The sequence below is a fragment of the Sycon ciliatum genome, chromosome 5 (assembly GCF_964019385.1).
Source record: "Sycon ciliatum chromosome 5, ocSycCili1.1, whole genome shotgun sequence".
Classification (NCBI taxonomy): Eukaryota; Metazoa; Porifera; class Calcarea; order Leucosolenida; family Sycettidae; genus Sycon; species Sycon ciliatum.
In genome coordinates, this window is record NC_088647.1 from 1,397,843 (window position 1) to 1,423,578 (window position 25,736).

Sequence of the window (25,736 nt, forward strand, 5' to 3'; positions counted from 1 at the left end):
TTACATTTGAATACGTTGAGCTCTTTGTCCATTATGTAACTCGGATGGTGAGCCAATTAAAACAATAATTGTGAAAAGAAGAAGGAATAAAATGTTACGAGTTATGACTAACTGTCCACCAACGTATCCAGATCTTATACAGTTAGCGAGTCAGTTTTGTGCCATTTTGTCGCACTCGCTGACTGTATAAGATCTGGTTACGTTGGTGGACAGTTAGACTCGTAACATTTTGTCCTTCTTCTGTAAACTATTCTTTGTCCATTGTTTTTTTTACATTTTGCTGATTCTAACGAGAGAGCTTGGAAGCTCAGGGCCCTACGCTATGCTTTTTTGCCTTGATGACCTAGACAAAAAAAGCATAGGGATGTTATAAATCCTTATAAGTTTCTACTTTTTGTTTTCAGACATATTAAACCTGGGATTCGAACCGCACTATCGCCCTGCATGCATCCCCCGATACACTTCGCATACATACTAATTCTTCCAAGTTGCTTCACGTTATGATCTTGTATTTGAAAGCCCTATTTGAATATGCATTGTGGCCAGCCGTCTTTGATGGTACGGTACGGGATAGGTACGGGACGGGTACGGGACGGGTACGGGACAGGTACGGGATAGGTACGGTCGAGGGTAATACGATACCATCTACCGCCTTGATGACGGCAAAAAAAGAAAAGGGCAATTCTCCCCTTTTTTCAGGCGTTACCTGGGATTCGAACCCGCATTATCGCCCTACATGGATTCCCCCATACACTTCGCATTCATACTCATTCTTCCAAGTTGCTTCACGTTATGATCTTGCGTTTGAAAGCCCTATTTGAATATTGCGGCCAGCTGTATGTGGCCAGCTGTGTTTGATGGTACGGTACGGGACAGATACGGGATAGCGCCAGGCGTGACACAAACACACAAACAAACAAACACCAAAATAACGAGAGAGCTTGGAAGCTCAGGGCCCTACGCTATGCTTTTACGCCTTTTTGCCTAGCTCATCGCACATGTTATAAGAACTGATGGAAATGTCTTTTTCCGTTGATTGGCCACACCACTGTATTGCAAAAACGTTTCAATCGGTTTCAATATTATGAGTTAGGCAAAAGTATTTGCAGAATTTATTGCGGATTGTTATTTCTCTAATAATCATCTACTTTTGGTTTGCTCCTTCTTTTCTTTTTATCTCCTTATACTGTAAATCAACAAATTTTGGCCGATGAGAAATAGAAACCTCTCTATTAGAGAGGTTAAGATGCACGTTATTTCCGACGTGACGCGCAATTTCACGTCAAATTTGAAACCGATCGGTATTTTTGCTCTCTCATGCATCCATTGCTCAATCATGCATCATTTGCCTATATGACAAACTTTGGCCTGCAATTTACTTTGGCCGGTTGGTACCAAGCGGCGAAATCAGCGAAATTAAATCGCCAGCGAAAATTAGTTGATTTTAATACAGTAATCGGATTTTCTGGCCTTTTTGTAGTAATACATGTACATTAACCTGTTGAGCCAATGACTTCGCCGAATGCTTGGTTGCCTGTGGAGCACATTACATAACTTTACAGCCTCCTAAAATACGTATCCTGTCCGACGGCAAAAGAGGCTGCAGATTTAGTTTTTCTGCGCGTCGACGGAATGTCTGTCCTGACGTTTCCTGGGACCGGCGCTGACTCTGCCGATCACGAGCGGTCTGGACTCGACGGGATGTCTGTCCTGACGTTTCCTGGGACCGGCTTAGACTCTGCCGATCACGGGCGTTCTGGACTCAACAGGGATGTCTGTCCTGACGTTGCCTGGGACCGGCGGACTCTGCCGATCACGGGTGTTCTGGAGTGGACGGGATCTCTCTTCCGACGTTTCCTGTGACCGGCGCTGAATCGCTCGTTCACGCTTATTTTGGAGACGACGGGATCTCTCTTCCAAAGTATGTTTATGCTGACGCAACCTATCACCTATTCGGCGTCTATTCTAATTTAATTTCCTCCTCGTCTCCCTATTTCTTTCCAAATCTCCCTCTACATCAGGGAGTCGTATACATAATACGACGAATATTGGTACGGTACGGGACAGATACAGGAGCCCGCAAATATTGTGGACAGCTGTTATCAAGAATACATGTACTCTTGCTGTTATGTACAATCCTGTAGAGCCTTTGTAGTCACAGATACGGGACAGATACGGGACAGATACGGGATATCTCCAGCCGTGACACAAACAAACAAACAAACAAACACCAAATTAAAGCTGTGTGGACCCTGGCTAGCGCCAGACGTTACTGAAGTAACGTCTTCTGCATAGCTACGGGAATTAAAGCTGTGTGGACCCTGGCTAGCGCCAGACGTTACTGAAGTAACGTCTTCTGCATAGCTACGGGAATAAAAACAATTTGTATCGAGTAGTATCTGTCACTAGTTGTGGGACTTATCAACTCGTCTTCGCCGTTAGGCGCTGTATCTGCCACCTCCAAAATCAGGCATGGAAGTGTCTCGACCGCGATGTACATGTACACTGCACAAACACTTGAGAGGAATCAAAAGCGTTTCTGTCTGATGATCGGTTAAAACCGTGTTAGAGCAGAAACGTTAGAGCAGAAACGCTTTTGATTCCTCTGAAGTCTGTGTACTACTAGGCTCTGCACCTGTCCTTGGTGTATTGAGCACTGTCATGAGCAACCACAACTCTCTCCGAGTGTACCAATACACTCTACATATTATGTGCCCAGTGCACCAAGTGAAGAGAACTTGCCGTCTATGTTTCCATGGTAAGAAAACTGCAGTTTTGTTACCATCGAACAGATTGCATGCCGTGGTTGGATTCACCCTCACTTCTATGGGGCTTGAAAGTGATGACGTCAAAAAGGGCCAGGGAGTACTAAGTTGACATCAGATTTCTATTTTGGATCCACTAAGGTGTGACTTTGCTATTGCCTCAGTATGTGGGTGCATAGCAAGTTAGCAACCCACTCATGTCGTATGCAGGGGTGACTTTTACTTCGCCACCAGTTGTAACCCCGCCCCAGTAGCCAAATCAGTCAGTTTCACTGGTTACATCACCTTGCATTGAGTGAGACGGCTTGAAATGTTCTTGGATCCATACAAAAACTGGATCCCACATGCATACGACATGAGTGGGTTGCTATGCACCCACATACTGAGGCAATAGCAAAGTCACACCTCAGTGGATCCAAAATAGAAATCTGATGTCAACTTAGTACTCCCTGGCCGTTTTTGACGTCATCACTTTCAAGCCCTATTCCTTGGCCATTTTCATTACGTCCCATGAAGTGCAGTCTGTGCAGACAGTGAAATAAAAAAAGGAAATGTTAATTAACATAGCAAAAAGTGTGGGCACAAGTTAGTTACGCGATCGAGTCCACCAACTAAACCAGACTTTGAACAGTCGACTAGACGTGCACGATCTACATGTAGCACAAAACTGACAAGGAGACATTCCACGGCATGAAAGTCAGGTTGAGCACTGCTCGATAGCGCTAACCAACGGCCTTCCGACTTGGAAGGCTCATGGATACTAAGCGCTATCGAGCCGAGCACAAGCTACTTTTCCAAGGCAAAGTGGAATGATGGCCTGGTATGATGACGGGACGGCAAGACCGGACAGAACGGTCAAACCAGAAATCGACAAAGCAAAGCAACGACCTCCCAATTATTTGCGAGGCTCAATTATTATCAGAGATGAAAATAGGAAGGGAAAGCTTCGCGAGGATGTCTCAGTACTCCTTGCCCGTTTTGTGCTTGTAGATTGTGCACGTCTGACTGTTCAAAATCTGGGTTATTAAAGTTGGTGGACTCGATCGCATATTCCTAAGTATTAGTTGGTGGACTCGATCGCATATTCCTAAGTATTAGTTGGTGGACTCGATGGCATATTCCTAAGTATTAGTTGGTGGACTCGATCGCATACCGGTATTAAACTACCTTGTGCCCACACTTTTTCCATGTTACAAATTTTCCTTGGCTCACCATCTAAATGAAAAATCCTATTAATTTTTCTCGCTTTGATTGTTAAAATTCACACTTGTAAATTTCACTGCTTTTGTTCTTAGTGTTATTTCTCTAACTTAGATTTTCTATAGTTCAATTTTTGTTTCAGTGTCTTTAGGCTTTAGCACAACAGTACAACGACGATTCCTGATGGGTGTTGAACGAAAACTTGTTTGAATCCATATTTTTTTCCCTATTAATTAATTTATTTATTTTGTGAGTAACACAACGTCACAAGCAGCACACGCGTGAGTCGCGGCGTGACACAGCCTCCTGTAGATCTACCATTATGTACATCTGGTACATGTACATGTAGATAGTCTATCTGTCCCCGGGGAAAATTGCGGAAAAAAATCGCAAAAAACGCGGGGAAAAACGCGGCATAATATGGCATAATTTGCGGTGAATTTGCGGTAAATATGCGGTAAATATGCGGTGAATAATATTGATGTGCGGCAATTTTCAGTGAGTATGTAGTGAAATCAATCAGTTACAAGTCTCTGGTGTAAGCACTCGTCATATTTGAGTAAAAAGCCGCCACGATGAGACGTTGCTGACCGAACAGTGCGCTGTGTGTACGTGTAGTGCAACAAAAAAGTTCAAAAAACGCGGGAAAATCGCGGAAAACGCGGTCTTAAAACGCGGCCGCGGAATCGCCATTTTCCCCGGGGACAGGTCTATGATGTAGACCTACCATGCACTGCATGCATGCTGTGACCATTGGCATTGTGACTAAGTCTTCTGCAGCGCCTGTCGAGTCGATCGATCGAGTGCATGTCGTAGATCTACCAGGCCTGCAGGAGTGGACCTGGTGCCGGAGTGACGGAAAAGGCCTTCTATTCCGCTACGAGAAGCGTTTGTACTGAGAAGTTACCCAGTAAAGTTCAACGAGCGCCGGAAACTTTGATAACGCACGTAATAATATCTCGCCTTGGTCGTTCCAGAAGAGAAAACATTCTGGCGTTCTGGTCAATGTTCCCGCAACCTGTGAGTGTCACAACAGCGATAAGAACCGTGGAGGTTATCGAACGAGTAACACGATGTCGCGTTGTCGGGTACATGTAGTAACGTGCTGTTGATCACTTTCGTTCAGAGAAGGACAGATAGTCAGCGGTTAGGGCTGGAAGTTGCCACCACGGAGTTTAGACGAGTTTTCGGTGCCGGCTGAGACAGGACTGGTATGGATGCAGTCGACAGGAGAACGGAAGCTCATGGGTTTTGTCATGGTCGAACACTCCAAGGTAACAAGCAAACGATACGTACATGATTGTACTTCATAACTGACTACTGTACATCGTACTGTTGTGGACATGGAAATCCGGTCGCACGTCTAGCGGCCCCACAACCGTGGATAAGCGGTACACACTAGGGCCCGGTGTAATATGCCGGAAACTTTGCAGAAAATGCTTTCGGGAAATTCTCGTAAACCTTGCCGAAAATGATCCTAAACCTTGCCGACAATGGTCGGAAAATGCTCACTTTTTTGTAATCCTCAGCACACGCCGTCAAAAGACTCAAAACCAGGGAGTCAGAAAATACCGGTATTTTACGACTCCCTGGTCAAAACCAATATTTTCAATTCATAAACTACTCAACAAGAAGCTAACCCACGGAATGCGGAAGTGACGTTCTTGTTTGGGAAGTTTTTCTTCTCTCAATTCTGATACACAACGGGCAAGTGCTCCGTTTCCCCCAAAATGCTGCATCACCAGCCCAAAGTGCTGGGTTCGCGGATTTTACCGAAAATGCTCAAAAAAATGCCGGCATATTACACGGGGGCCTAGTACACACATGCATTTTAAGCGCTGCAGCAGCGCGCTGGTCGCATCGGATCAACATGTGCCCTGCACGGCAGCGTTCTGTACGCGCTGAGGGCGCCGGCCCCGATCAATCGACCGGATTTCCATGTCCACGACAGTAGTAATTTCATAACTGACTACTGTACAATCATGTACGTACTGCATTGCTATTAGATAACCCTTGTTTTACTTTTAGTTCAGATATATTTCTGGTTTGACGGCATGAAACAAGGTGGAGGACACCGTGTTCGGAAACAGTGACCTTACTACAGGTTGATAGAGCCCTGGTCTGTTGAGACCATTATGAGAATAAAGAGGGTCAGAACCGGGTTAATTTAGACCCATACGGTTCAGATGGTCGCAACCGACCGGGGCTATACACACCGTGGATGATTGTACTTGTAGAAAGGTAACTGTTTCCGAACACGGTGTCCTCCACCTTGTTTTATGCTGTCAAACTAACAACATGCGCATGTCCTGTATTCTACTGGTTTGCCGACCAGTAGATCTACGCGGTATGTCTAACAAACACTCGAATCCTGATAATTATAACGAACACCATGCATTGTGCCGAAGTTTGTTATAACAGAAATGCACTCACTCTATACAAGCACTGAAGCAGTAAGTCATGACTGGCATGCGTCCCATGACTCACTGCATGACTCACTGCATGACTCACTGCATGAGTACACTCACTAGATTGTAGATCTACCTGTACATGCGGCCCCTGAAGACAGGTTTAAAAAAAAAACGAAAAGGGTTCGCTACAAAGGGTCAATTTTGTAAGGATTCAAACAGGGACCCGGGAAATGGTTTTTTATAATTATTACAGTATCACGAAATTTGCTCTAAGTATACGAATTTGTTTAGTTATTACACGTATTAACTGCTTTGAGGGAAAGAGACAAACGGGAAAAGTCTGAAGAAAAAATTGACTGTCACCACCAGGACTCAAACCAGGGACCCTTGCTTTTAGCCAGCAATGCTCTAACCACTGATCTACGGTGTAGTCGTCATCCCAGCAAAGACCGTTCAACATTTTCTTCAGACTTCGTAACTCACACTTTCTGTGAATCCACACAGGCGGGTGGGGCGCAGCCCTCACTGTACCCACACACTTCACGTACAAACTTGCACGCGGGGAGCCCCAAGTCATAAACCTAAAACTGCGTTGAGGGAAAGACACAAACGGGAAACCACGTAAGTATGGTTGCGACTTCGGCGATGATTTTTTAGGAATGAGTTTGCTCGCACACTGGAGCTCGCGCTATTCTGCCGACTTGACTTGACACTTGACTGACTCACGACTGCCAGTCAGTCAAGTGTCAAGTCAAGTCGGCAGAATAGCGCGTGCTCCAGTGTGCGAGCAAACGCATCACATGTAAGTAAGTCGATTGTAGTCCTTGTAGAGACCCACTACTTCCTGACTACTGCACAGTATGCTGTACAGTGTACTGTCCTATACTGTAACACTTGCCAACCCAGCCCAGCCTGCACCACAAAAAAAAACACAAAACAAACTTTTTTTGAACACTCATGTTTCAATGCCAATTCCGGTAGTTTTTCGAAAATCCCCGCTATGCCGTTAGTTACCCTAGTTTTCCGGTAGTATACCGGGAAAACCGGTATGGTTGGCAAGTATGCAGTGTACTGACACACACACACGCACACATGCACACACATACACACCCACACACACACACACACACACACACACCTTGGACCTTGGACGCGCTGCCATATTCTGGCTATGCGGACCCCATGGGGGGTTGAGCAGGTTCGGAACAGTAGGGGCGATGACGGGATAGGTCCTGTGGTCTACTGAAACGCCGACCGCAATTGCAAACGATACACACACACACACACACACACACATACACACATGCACACACACGCTCGCGCAACTCACATCAACGACTCAACACAATGCCTGTCGCGACCAGATGACTGTCAGTACTGACACGGCCAACATCCAGTATTCCTTCTCAAATTCTTGGTGGCATTACAATAATTGTAGTTGATGACTAGAAAAATCCTTCAGAATACAAAAAGCAAAGGTACTAGGTATTACATGGGACCGGAAAGAATTTTTTTGCTGAGTAATAATAGATGAAAAAGAGCTAAATATCTTGCTCTAAGAACATGCAAGTATTGTACGGCATAACGTGGCAGCAACAGGTCTCTCAGCATAATCTAGGTGAGTAGTGGCAATGCTGATCTTGTTGAGCAAGCGCTGAACACGGTGGGTTTGATTGCGTGGAGTGGGGCACGGCCGTTGCAGAGGACAACGCAAAAAAATGAGCGGAATAGAAGCGATCACGAATGGTGCAGAGAATGTAGCAAGCTATTGCAACGAACAGCGGCTAAGTTGGCCGAAAGCAAACGAGTGCCAAGGCTATGCTGCATGCGCTGCTGTTGCACGACATAATGTGTCCAGCTATATGCCACGCTAAAGACAACATCAGCGGCAAACTTTTACGTGTCTGAACTGTCACCATTACGGAAAAAACCTTTTGAGTTAAAAGTATAAAAAAAACGATAATGAAGGTTGACAAGAAAAACAGAAAGATGGCAACGGAAATAAGTGAAATAAACTGGTACAAAATGCCATGATGTAAAATGCCTGGGTATGCTTTGAGGTAGTCAGAACACTGAGGCATGTGTTGACAAACAAAGCCAGAGAGCAAGAGATTAGTGTTTTTAGCACGGAGCGCAGCTCCATAAATATATTGAACAATATTATAATACGAAATATAATCCTCGTCGAATGCTGATACAAACACGTGTGCCACTCATCGCATGTGTCAAATACCCACACAGTGTGCTGTTCAATACATTGTACGCACCGCACATCATTTTCCACGCCCGCCCCTGCCGCGGGCTCCGCCACCTCTGCGATTCTGCCTGGTGCCAGGAGAGCCACCACGGCCTCCTCCACGACCTCCTCCACGACCACCACCACCTCCTCCACGACCACCACCGGCACCACCTCCTCCACGACCACCACCACGGCCCGCTCCACCACCGCGACCACCATGACCCTGACCAGCTTGCTGAGCCGGCCATGCAGCTGCTGCTACTGCTGCTGCTGAATTATCACTTTCCTCGTCGCCCTTCTCTTGATATTCAATGTGAAAGCAGGGTAGGATTTGGTCGACGTCAAAGATACACAGCTCTTTACCGTAGCCGTCTTCGTCAGCAGAGAATGTGTGACTGTCGTAGCCTTCCTCCAGTCCTCTACCTGCTTCTACCTCGACGCATTGGAACTCTTTGCCGGGTAGAACATGACAGAGTAGTAGGGCTTTGTTGCTGCCGCCATATTGCAGACTGTAGTCCGGGTATTCTGAGAAGTAGATGCCACGGCCGAACTTCCCAGCGAAGCGAGTTGCCTCGCCAACTCTACTTAAGTCAAAGTTCCCTGCCATAATGCTTGGCACATTCTGAGCATCCGTCGTGTGGAAAGCCCAGATGGGAGTGCGGTGCGCCTTGTTGCTTCCACCCCGATACTTGACTTGCAGAGCCGTCTTGTACGCGACGAATTTCTCCAGCAGGCGAGGTGAGACGTAGTACGTGACTTGAGTGATCTGGTACGACGAGGCCGCATCCATCTTGCGAAGGAACTGACTCTCGGCTCGCGTCATGACAACACCTTCGTCACCATCCTGTGCTTTCCGTGTTGGCTTCACCTGCAGCATCCGTATGCTATTCGTCTGCACAGCTGCTTGTTCCAGCTCGGTCTTGAGCACCTCCTGCAGTGGTTTGCAAGTGTACTCCACAACGTAGCAGGGACGAATCAACTCCCAGCTGAACACACAGTAGCGACCGGAGAGATCTCCACCAGTGGCGGTCTGACTGGGTGTGGGTGTGCTGAAAAACGAATCAAACTTGCGCTTCTTAGCTCCCGGCAAGTCCTTGAGGGAAGCTAGGTCTTCGCACTTTCCCAGGTACACATTGCACCAGACGAGAAAGTTTGGGTGACGACAAGACGAGTCGGACAAATCGATGGTATCTCTGGCCGGAATGGGCCAGACTTGATGATCAAACTTCTTGACTGCTTGATGTTTGAAGCCCTCCTGCAACATCGACTGCAGCACTTCACCCCTGCCCGCATTGAATGGTAGGAGCTGGTAATCTTTGGTGCTGTCCTTCTGAGAACACATAGCGTCCAGTTGCGCAATACGCAATTTCTGATTCGTCAGCTTCTTGATACTCTGGATCTGGGGCTGGTTCTCTTTCTTCAGTCGCTGTGTCAACAGGCTCTCGCTTTGCTGGCGTATTGGTCTTGCTTCCGACTCCTTCATTGTGTCCAGAACTCCATCAGCAACATTGTCACTGTCATCACTTTGCAACGCGAGTGCTTGCACTGCGATGTCACGGCTTCTCTCAAGTTCGGCAATTTCCAGCTTTATTTTCTTGCGCTGCTTTTCCTGCCGCAGCCTCTCAAGCTGCTCGCACGTCTTGCATGGAACAGAGCTGCATGGCACACCGCATCTAGCCGAGCAGGGATGCTGGCAGGCAGCCAGCAGCTTTGTACACGGCATGGAGCACGGGACGCGCGACGAATCCTGGCGGCATTGCTTCTCTGCGTCGTGCCCGCAGGCCAGCTGCACAATCACTAGATGCGTGCACAGAGAGCGCTTCTTCTGCTCTGCCGCGTTGTCATGGCACTGTCGTTCGTACTGTTTAGTACATCCTGCTCCAGGGCAGCGGAACACAACGGTGGTTGTGCAGCGGACAGACTCTTCAGAGTTGCAGCACAGACGCACACAGGGATGCCCACACAACGGATGGTCGAACTCCACTTGCCATCGGCACACTTTATGGTGATGCCACGGTTGGCATGGAGACCGACAACGATGCATACCGCATGGCATGATTGCAGAGCATGGCTTGTCGCAGAATCCCGGCCGATTGATTGGAATGTCGGCGGCTGTTCTTGCGTGCACGACGGTGTCCGTGTGGCGTTGGCAGGTGAGTGATATCGCGGAGCTAACAAGCTTTTGCTTGTGCATTGATGTTATGAGTCTGGCCCAGTGATCACACGTCATCAGTGTCTCGATATTACCAACGAAGTACAGACCGCACTTGGCTCTGGACTGGGCAACACAGCGCCGATTCAACAACTTCAAGAAGCCAAGACGACCCTTGTCGTTGGATCGCGTCAGCGAGACGATAACGATCTCGTTCTCGTCTCCTTGGTAACGATCTATGGTGTGCACTAGGACTTGATGCTTACGGCGCACTGCCTTCAACAGGTCCTGTTCTGTTGGTGAATCTTTCTTCAGGCGGTCCGACTCTTTCTTCAGGCGGACCATCTCCTGCTGTGAGTTACTGATCAGGTCGGGATGGTCTTCAACCTTGAACACCGACGATAGATTCTCGCGTAGAGACTTGCGCAGTTCATGCGTTTGTCCTTGATATGGCGTTAGCACCGTAACCTTCTCTGGGTTGTAGCCTTGCTGAACAAACCAAAGGGCTAGCTGCGTGACCATCTTCACTTCGTCGACGTTCTTGAAGCTACGATTATCCGTCTCTTTGCCCGTGTGGTGCCAGAAGAACATCGAGTCAGCCATACACGCCGGGGCCTTGTTCTGCGACACAACTGACAGGTTGTCCTTGTAATCTGGGTAGATATCCAGAAGAAGTTTACTGAACTCTGGTCGCATGCGATTCTGTGTCAGCAGCAATCCATGTGGAATCTTGTTATTGAGCAGTCGTTCCATCATTGAAATATCAAAGTGGTGATTCTTCACAAGAGAGTAGGACTCAACGGATGGTCGTAGCTGCTTGTGATCTCCGATCATGATCAAGTGTTGAACCCATGGACCAAGAGCAGCAACAATCTGTGGTTCAAGTACCTCAGCAGCTTCTTCCACAATGACAATGCTGGGTTTGAGCGCCGCCAGTAGTTGATGGTTCATTGCAGCACCCGTGATGGTCATACCAACCATCGTTCTCTGCTTGCCTACAATCTGTGCAGTGTTGGCCGTGCTGGTTTCGCTGAACAGTCTACAGCTGGAACTGTACGAGTCCATTGCTTCCATCAGGTCCTTCTGGCTATCATCAATGCGCTGCCGTATCAAGTGCTGTACGTAGAATGCTCTGTCCATGGCATCCAGTCGCCATGGGTCATTCTCCAGGTGATACTCCAGATGTTGGGCAACATTCTCCGCCTGACTAGCCACGCCGGGTATTTCGCAGGGCCAGGTGGACTGGGACTTTCCCTCGTCGTTCAGGTACAGCAGCTTCACGTCGACTGGCTTGCCGGCTTGCTCAAACCCGCCGTAGCCTGCAAGTCGAGACTTTAAGGTGGCCTGAACGTCTTCCTCATCCAGCAGTGATTCTTGTTCGGCCGTCTGTTGGGCTGCTGTGGAGAGAGCTTCCTGGAGCTGGCTTGAGAGCTTGTTGTCCGTCTGGTACTGTGCTGCTATGCCACGCAGTATGTTGAAGATTCGCGGCTGCGGTAGCCAAGCACTGAGCGCAAAGTGAACGAGCTGGGCTAAGGCATTCCAAGGCACCTGTTCTATCCATTCCTGCACGTCACAGTGCGGGAAGATGTGACATAGAGTTCGGTAGTAGCCTGGAGGCCACCGCTGTTTCTGCACTCCGGCCAGCAGCTTCCAGACTTGCAGTGGAGTAGCATACTTGATGAAGCAGTTCACAGAGAAACGTGTTGCCTTGGATAGTCCGCCAGCAGCATCGCATAGTTTTTCGGAATTCTCTTTGACTTGGTCGCGTTCAGTGTAGAAGGACTGAGAAGGGCGCTCTCTCCTCCGTACCTCGCGGATATTGCACTCCATGAGCTCTTCATCATCCGAACGTCCGCCCACTCGCACAACGTCCATGAACTTTTTACACGACAAGAGGAACTCGTCTAGGGCATGGTTTTTGTAGGTAAGTACTAGAACGGACGTATTCTCTGGTAGTGACGACGCAGAGAGCAGAAGCTTGACCAGCTTAACACCAATGTACGTCTTGCCGGTACCAGGCGGACCCTGAATGACGGACAGGCGGTGTGTGAGTGCGTGAGCAATGGCCTGGCGCTGCGACCCATCCACGCACAGCTCATCAGGCTCAGCGTCGGCGAGAAGCGCGAGTACATCTGGCAAGGGCATCACGGCGTCCTGTGCTGCTGGCTGCTTGCGCAGGAACATTCTGCTCAGCTTCTTCAAGACGGTGCTGTCGTCAGGCGCCTTGCGCAGACAGGCCGTATCGAGACTAGGGACCTCCGTTTCTTGATCGAGATACTCGGGTGATAGCGCCGACGATGTCCTGCTGCTGAGAATGAGCTCTTCTTGAAAGGGAAGATCTTCGGCGTTGATCATCTGCAACTTGCGCAGGACAGGCTGGTAAGCTTTGTAATATGACGGTGACTCGACCATGATAGTGGTGTTGACGGATGCATTTTTCATACACAGGATGAAGTGCGACATGTCACTGCCGTTGATCTCCGCGCACGGCTCGACGAGAACTATACCAGACTTCTCTAGGTGATCGCGACTGTACACGGTTGCCCAGAGAGGACGCTTGAAGCTGCCGTCGGTACTGATGCAGAGCAGATTCCCGAACATTAGGTCCTGGCATGTGCTCCAGCTGGTGACGCGCTTGATTGGCTTGAACTTCAGGCCAAATGCCACACCCTTTCCGCCGCCATCAACGTTTCCAACGCCCCCTTCGGCAGCCAGGGCCACAAGCTGGACATTCACGTAGACGTTCATATCACGCATATCCAGCTTCTCGTTCAGCAGCTGCTGTACACCTTCCTTCAAGCCAGCAAAGCAATCCTCGCGCAACAGCCGGAAATATGTGTCAAAGTAGTCATTGACTGAGTCATAACTGCCAGTGACGCGTACACTGGGCAGGACACGCTTCTGCTTCTTCAGTGGAACCCAGCAGTCGGCATCGTCTTCGTCATTGTTTCCCAGCAATTCATCAGTCGTTGGGATTAACGGCAGCTCACTCCACTCGGCAAACTGAGAGCTGTCTTCATGCGTAATTCCGGCGGTGCGACGAACCATTTCCAGGAGGCAGGTGCTGAGTTTCCTGTGACTGATACGCGGCGATTCCGACAGCTTTCGCAGGAACGGAAACGTGCGCTTGGCCAGTGAGTGGTCAGTGCTGGACAAGGCTAGTAAGAAGTCCTGCATCAGATTCAAGTCCGGCCGAGCTAGGCTGTCTTCGCCGCCGCTAATGTAGGCGTTAAGCGGTCCGTGCATAGGGCTGAAAAAACGACTGGAGGCGGTGAGTTTCATTAGCTGTGTGAACGATTCAGTGTGCGCCTGGCATTTACCACTGAGCAGCACGACGAATTGCAACAGGCGCTTAATCCAATGCGTGTCCTCGTCAAAGTTCTGGTTGAGTATAGACTTCCAAATGACGTGGCTGTCGAGGTATTTACGTATCTCTAGGTTATCATCTCCACACTTCACCAACTCACTCAGCGAATCCAGCCAGGCAGAGTAGATGCTTGTCGGCCGAGGGAATAACTTCACCGGCTTGACTTTGAAAGCGGAGTCTTTCTGGCCCTCCTTCTTCTTTCGTCTTTGGTCAAGAGTGAACTCCACTTCGTCGCCTCGCACAAGATCAAATCCAGACATTTGAACTCGGTCAAAGTGGAAGAATACATCAATGCGGGTCTCGGCTGGCCTCTGATCGGCAGTGGCTTTGTTACGAGACTGCGATTCCGCTGTGGTAGTACCAGTAGCAGCAGAAGTGCGTATGAACCCCATGGACTTGTTTGCGTCGACCATAGTGATGTGTCCCAGCATCCATCCGTCCTTGAGTCGTGTGGCTGCGGAGCGTTGCAGCTTCAGCATGGTCTTTCCCTGCTCATTACTGATGGTCATCTGGCGTGCACCGGGCTGCATTGGAGCTGGCTGTTTGCTGTTGCGTCCGAGAGGCTGCCTCGCCTGCAAGTATAGGATTTCAGAACATGAACGAACCGCAACACACACATGCACACATACGCACGCACGCACACACACACATACGCACACACACACACACACACACACACACACACACACACACACACACACACACACACACACATGCAACACACACATGCACATACACACGGACACATATATACAAGGGATAAGAGGCAGTTCAGCTGTAACTTCAAGTTTCGCACACTGCATGGTCACCATTCATGATTGTTCATTGTTACTTATTAGTGGGTATGGTCAGTTACTGAGAGGAAGACGTATCGAAATAATACGAAGATTAAACCACCTGAGCAGGCTTTTCGTACCACCACTCCTCAAATCAGTATAATATCTGAGGTGATACGGTGAAGAAGTATTACAGTGTCAATTTCCAACAGCTCTGTGACTGTGTGAGGTAGTGTTGAAACGTGCTCTGGGAATGGTGCAGCTAGCTGTGCCAAGCATCAGAGTACAGTCAACTTCGCTGATAACGACTGCGGATATAACGACAGTTCGCGAATAACGACAGAATTTCCATGCCCAGAGCAAAGTCCCGTCTAACTGTAATACATAATATAAAGAGACTTCGGGTATAAGGACACGTCGCGAATAAGAACACTTTTTTGATGTCCCGCCGAGTGTCGTTACATGCAAAGTTGACTGTACTGCACTGAGCCTGACTAGCACTCGTTTTGAGAAGTAATGCTACTACAGGTCTTGTCACGATAAACAAGTGGCGTCGTGTTTACATAAGCTTGCACGCCTGTGTGTTTTCTTTACTGGAGAAAATGCCTTTGACCAGACTACAACATAGATACAGGCTTAACAGATAGTGTTTAATTCCCGTAGCTATGCAGAAGACGTTACTTCAGTAACGTCGGGCGCTAGCCAGGGTCCACACAGCTTTAATTTGGTGTTTGTGTGTTTGTGTCACGCCTGGCGCTATCCCGTATCTGTCCCGTACCGTACCGGACCATCAAACACAGCTGGCCACATACAGCTGGCCGCAATATTCAAATAGGGCTTTCAAACGAAAGATCATAACGTGAAGCAACTTGGAAGAATGAGTATGAATGCGAAGTGTATGGGGGAATGCATGTAGGGCGATAGTGCGGGTTCGAATCCCAGGTTATGCCTTAAAAAATAGGAGAAGTGAAACATTTATAACATCCTTATGCTTTTTTTGCCTAGGTCATCAAGGCGGTAGACGGTGTCGTATTATCCTCGACCGTACCTGTCCCGTACCGTACCTGTCCCGTACCGTACCATCAAAGACGGCTGGCCACAATGCAAATTCAAATAGGGCTTTCAAATGCAAGATCATAACGTGAAGCAACTTGGAAGAATTAGTATGTATGCGAAGTGTATCGGGGGATGCATGCATGGCGATAGTGCGGGTTCGAATCCCAGGTTATGTCTTTAAAAAAAGGAGAAATTTATAAGAATTTATAACATCTCTATGCTTTTTTTGTCTAGGTCATCAAGGCAAAAAAGCATAGCGTAGGGCCCTGAGCTTCCCAGCTCTCTCGTTCAATTAGGAGATGATAGCACACAGATATGTTCTTCTTATTCCTGCTCTTTCCTCAGGGACGTGTGAATGAAAGCGGCAAAGTTGTCAGGGTAGCTGGGCCCGTTATCTAGGTTGGAGACAGTGAGTGGGAGGACAGTCTGCCGGAATTTCCACTCCACTGGAGCCTAGAGGTCAGGTGATCTAGATTTCTCTCAATTTCCTGTCTGCCAGTCTGGTTGAGTGTGTGTGCACGTGTGTGTGTGTGCACGTGTGTGTGTGTGTTTTGGCATGTGTGCGTGTGTGTGTATATGTGCATGTGAATGCATATCCATGTTTGTCTATCAATAGGTCTATGTGTACTTCTTTTCAACGAAATGTTTGACTTACCGATATTGTGGATGCGGGATTAGCTTGTTTCTCCTTCGTCTTCTTTTTATTGGTCTTCTTGCTAACCTCCTGTTGAGCTGTAGCAGGATGGGCACTTGTACCAGTACTGAAAAATTCATGCTGCTGCTTCTGCTGCTGGTGTTGCTGCTGCTGTTGCTGCTGCTGCTGCTGCTGCTGCTGTCCGTTTTGCGGAGTTTGTTGGAAATGCTGAACTTGGTGCACCTGTTGCTGTTGTTGCGGTTGCTGCCATTGCATCTGTGGCGGCAATCCTTGCTGGGCAACCACGTTCACGTGTCTGATGGCGGGTGTGAAGTTGGTGGTGTTGGCGGGAGACGCTGCTGGGTACAAACTCCTGGCCGCAGCACCATTCTCAGCAGCGTGGCCCGCACCGCCATACGCTGTGTATCCAGGATACATGTCTGGCGGTTCTGACATACCTGGCCTCGGTTGTGCCACCTGATCGGCGCTATCATCGTACATGCTTGCATCATCGTACTCCTCTTCCAGACCTCCGGTGGCGTATGCATCAAACGCCGAGACATCGTCACTGAATCCTGAGCTGTCATCACCGTCATCATAATCCTGTGTCCCACTTGCTCGCACTGCATAGGCCTGGGTAGGATAGCGGGCTGCCATTTCCAGAAGATGGGCTTTGTAGTCACTCTACAAACCACAAGCAACATTTTAAATACAAATACATCCAGGTGAGGTTAGACATAATGTGTTTATGTTACTTGCTGTTTTGAGGAGAGACGCTCATGTTGACTGTTTACTGCACGTACCGTAATGCCGCGTATAAAAGCATGACCCGTATAGAAGCATGACGCGAATAGAAGCCGATTTTTCGTAGTGCGCCGTGACACAGAAGCATGATTTGAATAGAAGCCGCTCTGTGCAAAGACACGTGCAAGACTTGCACAGCAGTACATGTACATGTATGCACTGCACAGTGTACACTGATGTTGACTTAGAAGCATGTTTTGAGTAGAAGCATAACTTGAATAGAAGCATGGTTTGAACCCCGGCTTATACGGCCATAAGTACCTGTTTTTATACGCGACGTTACCATACTCATGTAATCAGGTACACAGCCTCTCATTTTAGCCGTTGTGTCTGGAATGGACGCAGCCGTGGGCCCCTTTGTGTGCATTTTTTTTTTTTTTTTTTTTTCTACAAAATCCACATATCTCCAGACACTGGGGTGAATGATGGAGTGTGGTGGTGGGGCCCATTAGGCTCCGCCGACCAGAGGTCTCGGCTTCATAGCTCCATGGACGCACCAAAGGGATATTGGGTGGGGAGGATTAAATTGAAAAAGAAAACAGAAGAAAGAAAATGGAAAGATTGTATTGCTCAGTGAGCAAAAGAATAAGTTGAGTATTGATGTGAACGCTGTTAGACTTTTAAATTCAAGAGGAGACTGCCCGTGAGGAGAGATTACATGTATGTCCAAGCAGGGTAGGACACTGTACCCTCTTACTCGCGTATGCTATGAGTGGCCCAGTGCCAGTTCGTTCTGAGGAGATGGTGATAAGCTGCTGTCTTGAACTTTTGGATGTTCTTTGGGTGAAATGGGTGGGGAATGATAGAGGTAGGCAGCTGGTTCCAAATTGGGATGACGGAGTGGGGAAAGGCTCGGCTCACATTGTTCCGGGAATTGGCAGGAAGAACATTCTGTAACTGATGGGGATGCGCGGTGGACAGTCGTACAGCCTGGCGGGTGAGGCGTGTGGTCCTGGGTTGGTGTGTCGGGGGTGGAGCCATTCTCGAGAGAAGAGCGGGAGAATTATCGCAAAGGGCTTTATACAGGAGGCAGAGGGCAGCGATGGTGCGGCGAATTATGAGGCTAGGAAGCCAGCATTGCGGATGTATTGCCTTGATGGCTCGCTCCTGCACCCAGTCCAGCCGATTCAAGTGGGAAGGAGCTGCCCCCATCCAGACGATTGGGCAGTACTCCATAACCGGCCGGACAAAGGCTTTGTAGGCTCGAAGCCGGGCAGGAATAGTCAGCAAGTGAAATGCCTTGCGCAAGGCTCCAAGTCTCTGCGTTGCTCGGACTACAACAGTTCGGATATGCTGGCTGAATTTTAGCTGATGGTCAAACGTGACGCCGAGTACTTTGATGGAGGGCTGCTCCTCAACAGGAGTTCCATTGAAGACAATGGGGGGTATTGGCCAGTCCCGACGATGGTGGGAAATTGTAAGGGCCTGAGATTTGGCTGGCTCGAACTGCACTTTCCAATCCGAGCCCCAACTGGATACTAGGTCGACAGCAGCTTGGAGTACTCTAGCGTTGTCAGGAACAGCAGCGAGCGTTGCAATTTCGGTGTATAGGGTTGTGTCATCGGCGAATGAGGCAAGGTTGGAGCCGATTGGGAGGTGGTCTTCAAGGTCGTTGACGTAGACCAAGAATAAGGTGGGGCCCAGGATACTGCCCTGTGGCACCCCAGCCTTAACTGGGCGTCTGGCTGATGTCTGGCCGGATATGAGGACTTGAAGTGTGCGGTTGCAGAGGTAGTCTTGGAGCCACCGATGCAGGTCTCCCGAGATGCCATACACTCTAGCCTTGTGCAACACACCAGTGTGAGACACCCGGTCAAATGCTCCAGCAATGTCGATGGCCAGCACTCGAGAAGCTCCTTTATCTCCGGCGGTGTGCACCCACTGGTGGTGGAGAGCAGTCAGCAGGTCTGCTGCACTGTGGCCGCGACGGAATCCAAATTGCCGCTCTGACAGGACGTGATTCGTCTCCATGAAGTTGCTCATTGCCCTGTTGACTATGGTCTCCATGACCTTGGAGAGGATGCTCAGTAACGACACTGGTCGATAGTTTGATGGCGACGATTTAGACTTGCGCTTGTGGACTGGAACTACGTTTGCAACCTTCCACTGTTGTGGCTGGATACCGGAGCGAAGACAGCATGTAAATAGTTTTGAAAGCGGCCGTGCCAATTCTGCAGAGCAAGCTTTCAAGACGCGGGCAGGTATCCCATCTGGACCAGTGGCCTTGGTGGGGTTGAGCTGGCGGAGAGTTCGCTCGACTGTGGTTTCGCGAAACCGGACGGTGCAGAGGTTGCGGTCAGTACGTGGTCGGACGTAAGGAAATGGAGGGGATAGGTCGTCTGCCCCTAGACTGCATTTGTTGGCGAAGTGTTCGGCCATGCACTCTGCTTTGCTGCGGTTGGTGTCGTGCTCCGTACCATCGGTGCTGCGGAGAGTAGGTATGGATGGGCTGTTTCCGTGGCCAGAGGCCTTCTTGATGGTTCGCCACCATTCACCAGACGCCATACACCCAGAGGCTAACTTCTGCGCCAGGCTTGCTGTGAATGCCTGCTTGGCAGTTGCCAGGCAATGGTTAGCCGAGTGCTTGGCGACATTGTAACGGGCTTGCAGCTGGGCACTTGACCGGTCGGCGCAGAGTCTCCTCCATGCTCTTTGTTTCTGTGCTACAGCCTCAGTGCATTCCGGTGTCCACCAAGAGGGGTTAGATGGTTTCATGCACAACTGCTTAGACGGTATGTATCGGCGCATTCCTTCCAGAATATTCTGGGTCAAGTGCATACACATTGCATCAGGATCATCACTGACAGTGGACTGCCAATCTGTAGTTCTAAAGAAGTGGCGGAGTCTGTCCCAGTCTGCGCGTTGGTAACGCCAGACAGTTCTGGTCACTGGTGGTTCCTCTGCTGTGCTTACATGAAAGTCAGCTAGGACACAGGCATGGTCAGAGTTTCCCAGAGGTGCTAAGGTATTGACGGTCGCATCTCCCGGTAGGTCAGTCATTATTAAGTCGAGTGGGTTAAGGCCCCTGGTGGGCTCATGCACGTGCTGCTCCAAGCAGTGAAAAGCACACATGTCTTCAGTGTACACACCTGCATGAGTTGTCTTGGTGCTGCCGAGCCAATCCACGTTGTGTACGTTAAAATCTCCAGCCAATACCACATATTGACAAGATTTACGGGCCAGGTCTATGCCAGCACTGATGGCTTCAAGGGTACTGATGTCATTGTCGTGGCAGGAGCCAGAGCGATATGCAGCACACACAGCCACTGACTTCTTATCCACAGTTCTGACACTCAGCCATATTAGCTCCTCATTACCGACCTGGATGTCATCGAGTTCTCGGAGGGCCAGACTGGCTTTAACCCAAACTGCAACTCCTCCTCCATGAGCTGTTCGATCATTCCGCAGTGGGGAGTAGTACCCAGGTAAGGACAGTTCGGAATCAGTAGCCTTCTCAGGGGTTAGCTTGCTCTCTGTGACAATGGCAATGTCAGGTTGGTGAACGTGTACAGCATGGTGAAAGTCACCAAGTTTACTCAGTAGTCCAAATGTGTTCGTCAGCAGGATCCGAAAGGATCTAATTGGAGCTTTGAGCTTGAGTGTCGGAGGACTCGGAGAGAGCGTCACTGTGTGAGCCGGACAAGGTGTCCCCCTTTGGAGCATCACTGAGAGTGTCACTGTGTGAGCCGGACAAGGTGTCCCCCTTCGGACGCTCACGGTGGCGCCAAACCCGCGCGTACAGTGGGCGAGGCCAAAAGTTTGGAGCAGTGGCGATTTCAAGGTCAGTCGCATCGATCATCAAGCGGGCAGACACTTTCCCATCTTCTGTGGTGTGTATGCTGCACTGGTGAACCTTCACCGGTTTGTTTACTGCTGCAGAGCGTTGCTCAGTGAATTCCTTGACACTTTCTTCACTGCTATGTGAGTTCAAATTGCCCACATAGATTACGGCTTTCTTCACTCTGTGAGGTTCGTTTGATACCAGTTTCCACGTGTCATCCGTGATTGGCTCTAGCTTCAGTGGCTTGGGCTTGACAGTGGGCCGCTCAATTGCCTGGGACTTGTCCTCATCCTCCGTTGACGTTTCATGGTCACTGGCAGGGTCACACACGCTACGGGAAGTGCTACGGTGTTCGTCTGCATCAGTGGTACACGTGGCAGCCTGGCCTGCGCGAGTACGGGTACGCTTGCTGGTCCTTCCCGCTGTACTCTCCATCGTACGCTGGCTGTGCTGGTTGTGGGCAACTGCTGGAGGAGTCAGGGGAGAAGCACTTGCTGCGACAATGGCGGACTCCCTGAGGGCGACAACCTCCTCGTTCAGGCCTGCAATTTGCCTCGATAAATCATCGATCCTATTCTTTAGTCGTGTCTCGCGGTCTGCGGACTCCGTCACAAATGTTGCCAGCGTCTTTACTACGTCTAAAATCGAAGACTCGATCCCGGGGAGGGAGCACAACAATTTTACCTCCGAATCCGTCAGCCCGCGAACGGCAGCTTTTGCTGGAGGCATGGCGGAGGTAGGCCAAAGCTATCCAATGTCTACCTAGTTTCCTACTACTACTACTATACCTAATGTTTGAAACCAGGCCGGCCTGATGCCGGTTTCCTGGCGAGAAACTGTGGGAGCCTCAGAGCGCAAAAACCTGCACCCTGCTCCAAAGTTTGAAATCTTTGTCATTACCTGCGCTTGTGGAGAAGCTTAATTAAAAGGACCACTAACGTTAGTACGTCTTCTTTCCTGTTCGGAAGCTGACAGATTACCTCCAATCCATTCATCCAAAATAGTACCGCTGGCTTTTGAAAGCCTGATTTTGGCCGAATTGAGGCTCAAACCCCACTTTTAACTTGAAAAATCTGGGTTTGGGATATGCTTCTCCATACAATTTGCCATGGTATATCTGTCCTACGTTTTAAAACCTGGCTGAATTTCTAATTCCCTGTCCTGGAACTTTTTTTAAAACTTTCTGGCCTCGAATCACACAATGGCTAGGAATAATTGGATGTGTCACCCAAAGCAGGATGTATGGTGGTTTTCACGATATCCACAGCTATATGGGCTGAGAAAAAAGGTAAGGGTGCTAGTTTTCACTAAATACACTGTACAAGTAGAGAGCAACAAAGGTGGCTGATTCCTGCGCACTCCTTGTACACTGAATGTGGACTTTTCTGGTTGTCTCGTTTCATGCCCATACCAGTATCCGGATTGAGGAGTATAGAGGTTCATATTGCCTCTGGACTTTGTCCGGCTGACTTTGTTTCGTTCTCGTTGAAAAGTGATGCTGAAAAAAAGTTTGATTCGCAAAAATGTGTTCATTTTCTATTCGTGTGGTGACCTGTGGTTCCTGGCCATGGTATGAAGCTGCGATTGCTGGCAACTCATATAGGGTTTCTGGAAGGCATGGAAGGCATGGAAGGCATTGAAGTCAAGTGGGAAGTGGGAAGTGGGAAGGGTCACGCAAGTACACTGTGATGTACATGTGCACGTAGACATTCGCGAATGACCGGTGAACCCCATTCGTGTCATACTCTCGTACCCTTGTGAAGCCTGCACTGCACATGATTGGGATACTCAGCAGCAGTACAGTAGAATGCTGATTTCTCCGAACATCAACGATCCGAACGATCAATTATCCGACAAGCTTGCTCGCATTGAGTAACAGGGTACAAAGTGAGTTTTTGCTTGGTTTGCCCCCCCCCCCCCCCCCCCCCCGAGCACCATTCACACTGTACACAAGATGTATTACAACAGGTTAGAGTCCTAAAGTATAACCATCGTGTGTCATTTTGAAGAACTGGAGTGTGCTTAGTTCCTGTTGTGTTGCGAAGAAATTAAAATGATGAAAACATGCGGGAATAAGTACCGTATTTCCCCGAATTTAAGTCGCACCTTTTTACACTTAGCTTCAGGGCCAACAAAGGTGATGCAACGTATAGTCAAGCATGACTTACTACTGAAGTGAATATAATCAAAACAATAATGATATGAACCTGGAAAAGGGGGTGCGGCTTACAATCAAGCGTGACCTATAATCGGGAAAATACGGTATGTTTTAGATAGATGTGTGACTGCTTCCTTATCCGGACCTTCTTCTCATCTGAATCCCTCAAGACAGCCCACGCACCAAGGGGTGCGGATAATACCCACTCTACTGTAATGGTGCAGGCAGGCACAGTGGGTTGGTCTAAGACCATGGTTGAGAAACGAGAGGTACCAGCTTCAAATCCTGCTTGGAAGCGGAAAGATTTTTTGCAGCCATGCTGCGACCCACAGTGACAGTGAATTGAGAACTCCCGGCCTGGCACGAGGAAAACACGTGTGTTGCAAATGAGATTTCGGCCTTTGGCCTCTGGTTGGTGGATCTGATCTATCCTCCCCACCGTTTAGGAGGTGCATCTGACGCCTGATCATAGGGTGGTGGCGTCCCACGGAAGCGGCAAGGTGGCTCTAGACCCGTCCTGTACGCGAACCCGTGCAATTTTTTGCTGTAGTGGTAGTGTTATATACTGTAAAATCTGTGACTAACGACTACCCCTTGGGGCCAGAGAAAGCGGTCTTTAGGGGCAGGCGGTCCGAAGTTAGAGGTTTTGCATCGCGCAACAATATAATGGAATGTCAGACCGTCTGTGCCTGGCGAAGTGGTCTGTAGTACCAGGGTGGTCGTTAGTCACGGTGGTCTTTAGTACCAGGGTGGTCGCTAGTCACGGTGGTCTTTAGGTACAGGTTTTACGGTACTTAAAAATAGGCATATCCCTACAGACATGTACCTACAGACATGTACCTACAGACATGTATGTAATTGCTATCTTGGACACTTCTCAGTCACAGTTTGTGGGTGTCTACTGTCAGTGCAAAACTTACACTGTACTAACTAGTTACTTACTGGTGTGACTGTCCTCCAGTCTGAGCAGTACCACTGAGCTGGTCATCAGCAGTGCATCACACACAGCCAGTCTGTTCAGGCCGCATTGACTGCTGGACTCGCTGCCTTCGGTGTAGTGCTCTCCAATCCTGCTGCAATCAGCTTTCTTGCCCTATAGTATGTGAGTTGGTCTGAACCCGATCCCGACCACCCAGGCCAGGAACATCAAAATAATGGGTCGTGGTGAGCAGCACTGGGCCTGGTTCAGGCTGATCAGGCCAATCTGGCCTTCTGGGTCTCGCAGAGCGCTGACCAGCTCTCACCCTGCACCTGTGCGGCCCCAGACTAAGTGTAGTCCAAAGGCAAAGGGCAAAGGGCAAAGGTCGTCACCAGCGGCACCATAGATCTACCAATGCAGTTCTACTTACTTCTTCAAGTACAGTACTACTGGCACTTCAAAGCCTTGCCAACTCTGCTACAATAAAGTCAATCGAGCCTGGGATGGGTCTTGATTTCTTTTCCGCGCACGGACACGCTGCGCATACGGACGACCGCTGATGAGCTAGCCGTACAAACGTCCTGGATCGGCTCACGAAAACTGGTCAAATGTCCACAGAATGATTGTTTCCCATTCGACTTGCACACTGAATGAGCGAGCGGCGCTCCGATGCTTTTCAGCTCACCCGGATCGAAGCAATCGCAAGCACATGTGCTGCTGCAGGTCCCAAATCTCTGCACTGACGAGTAGAGTCTACACTACACTCTACAAACTACAGTGAGCAGTGCACACACACACACGATCGTTTTATAGCGTCCATTTTTCGTCGGAGGTGCGATGTACAATCTACAGTTTCAAACAAAAATTTAATGACTTTGGTCAGAGGCTCCATGCTGGTGAATGAGAACGAAACTCTTTCCGTCAGTTTCGATCGCTTGCAGCGCTAGCGTTTCGATCGGCGGACTTTGCACTTCTCATGCATGCATATGAGTACGATGACGTGTGATTTGCATTCTCACGTTCCTCGGCCTCGTGAATCGTACAGTACTGGCAACTGAAATCCGACCCCCTAAGCGGTGCGCGCGCTCACATCGCAAAGACCCAACACGGGATTGTAAAACTACGAAACAGAGACCGATAGAATTTGGACGCACCGCTAGGTGGTCGGATTTCAGTTGCCAGCACTGTAGACAGTACTAGTAGTTGGTATAATACTAGAGGTAGCTGCGCAGACCGCGCCATGTTACATGGTAGACTTTCGTTTCGAACAGTCTGCGTAAAGGTAGTGGCGGTGGGGACTCCCCTCTCCAGGAGTTTCGGTTCCCTACACCACTGGCACTAGACTAGTGCATGAAGGTCATGTACCAGTGTACTGACTACTGAGTCAGTACATGTCATGAGTCAGTTGTACTTGTAGGATCACAACTGCACAAGTACTAGTGGCATGTACACCTCGCCTGCATGGTACACAGGC

General features: G+C 49.2%; 1 protein-coding gene across 1 annotated transcript; it reads right to left on the bottom strand.

Moving 5' to 3' along the window:
• Positions 1–7,724: 7,724 nt before the first annotated feature.
• On the bottom strand, positions 7,725–25,129 carry LOC135817124 (uncharacterized). Its single transcript, XM_065330244.1, has 4 exons — positions 24,693–25,129; positions 24,286–24,609; positions 16,622–17,284; positions 7,725–14,706 (listed from the first exon to the last, which is right to left on the bottom strand). The coding sequence occupies exons 3-4, from the start codon at positions 17,255–17,257 to the stop codon at positions 8,650–8,652; spliced, it is 6,693 nt and encodes a 2,230-aa protein (XP_065186316.1). The 5' UTR covers positions 17,258–17,284; positions 24,286–24,609; positions 24,693–25,129; the 3' UTR covers positions 7,725–8,649.
• Between the last annotated feature and the right edge of the window lie 607 nt (positions 25,130–25,736).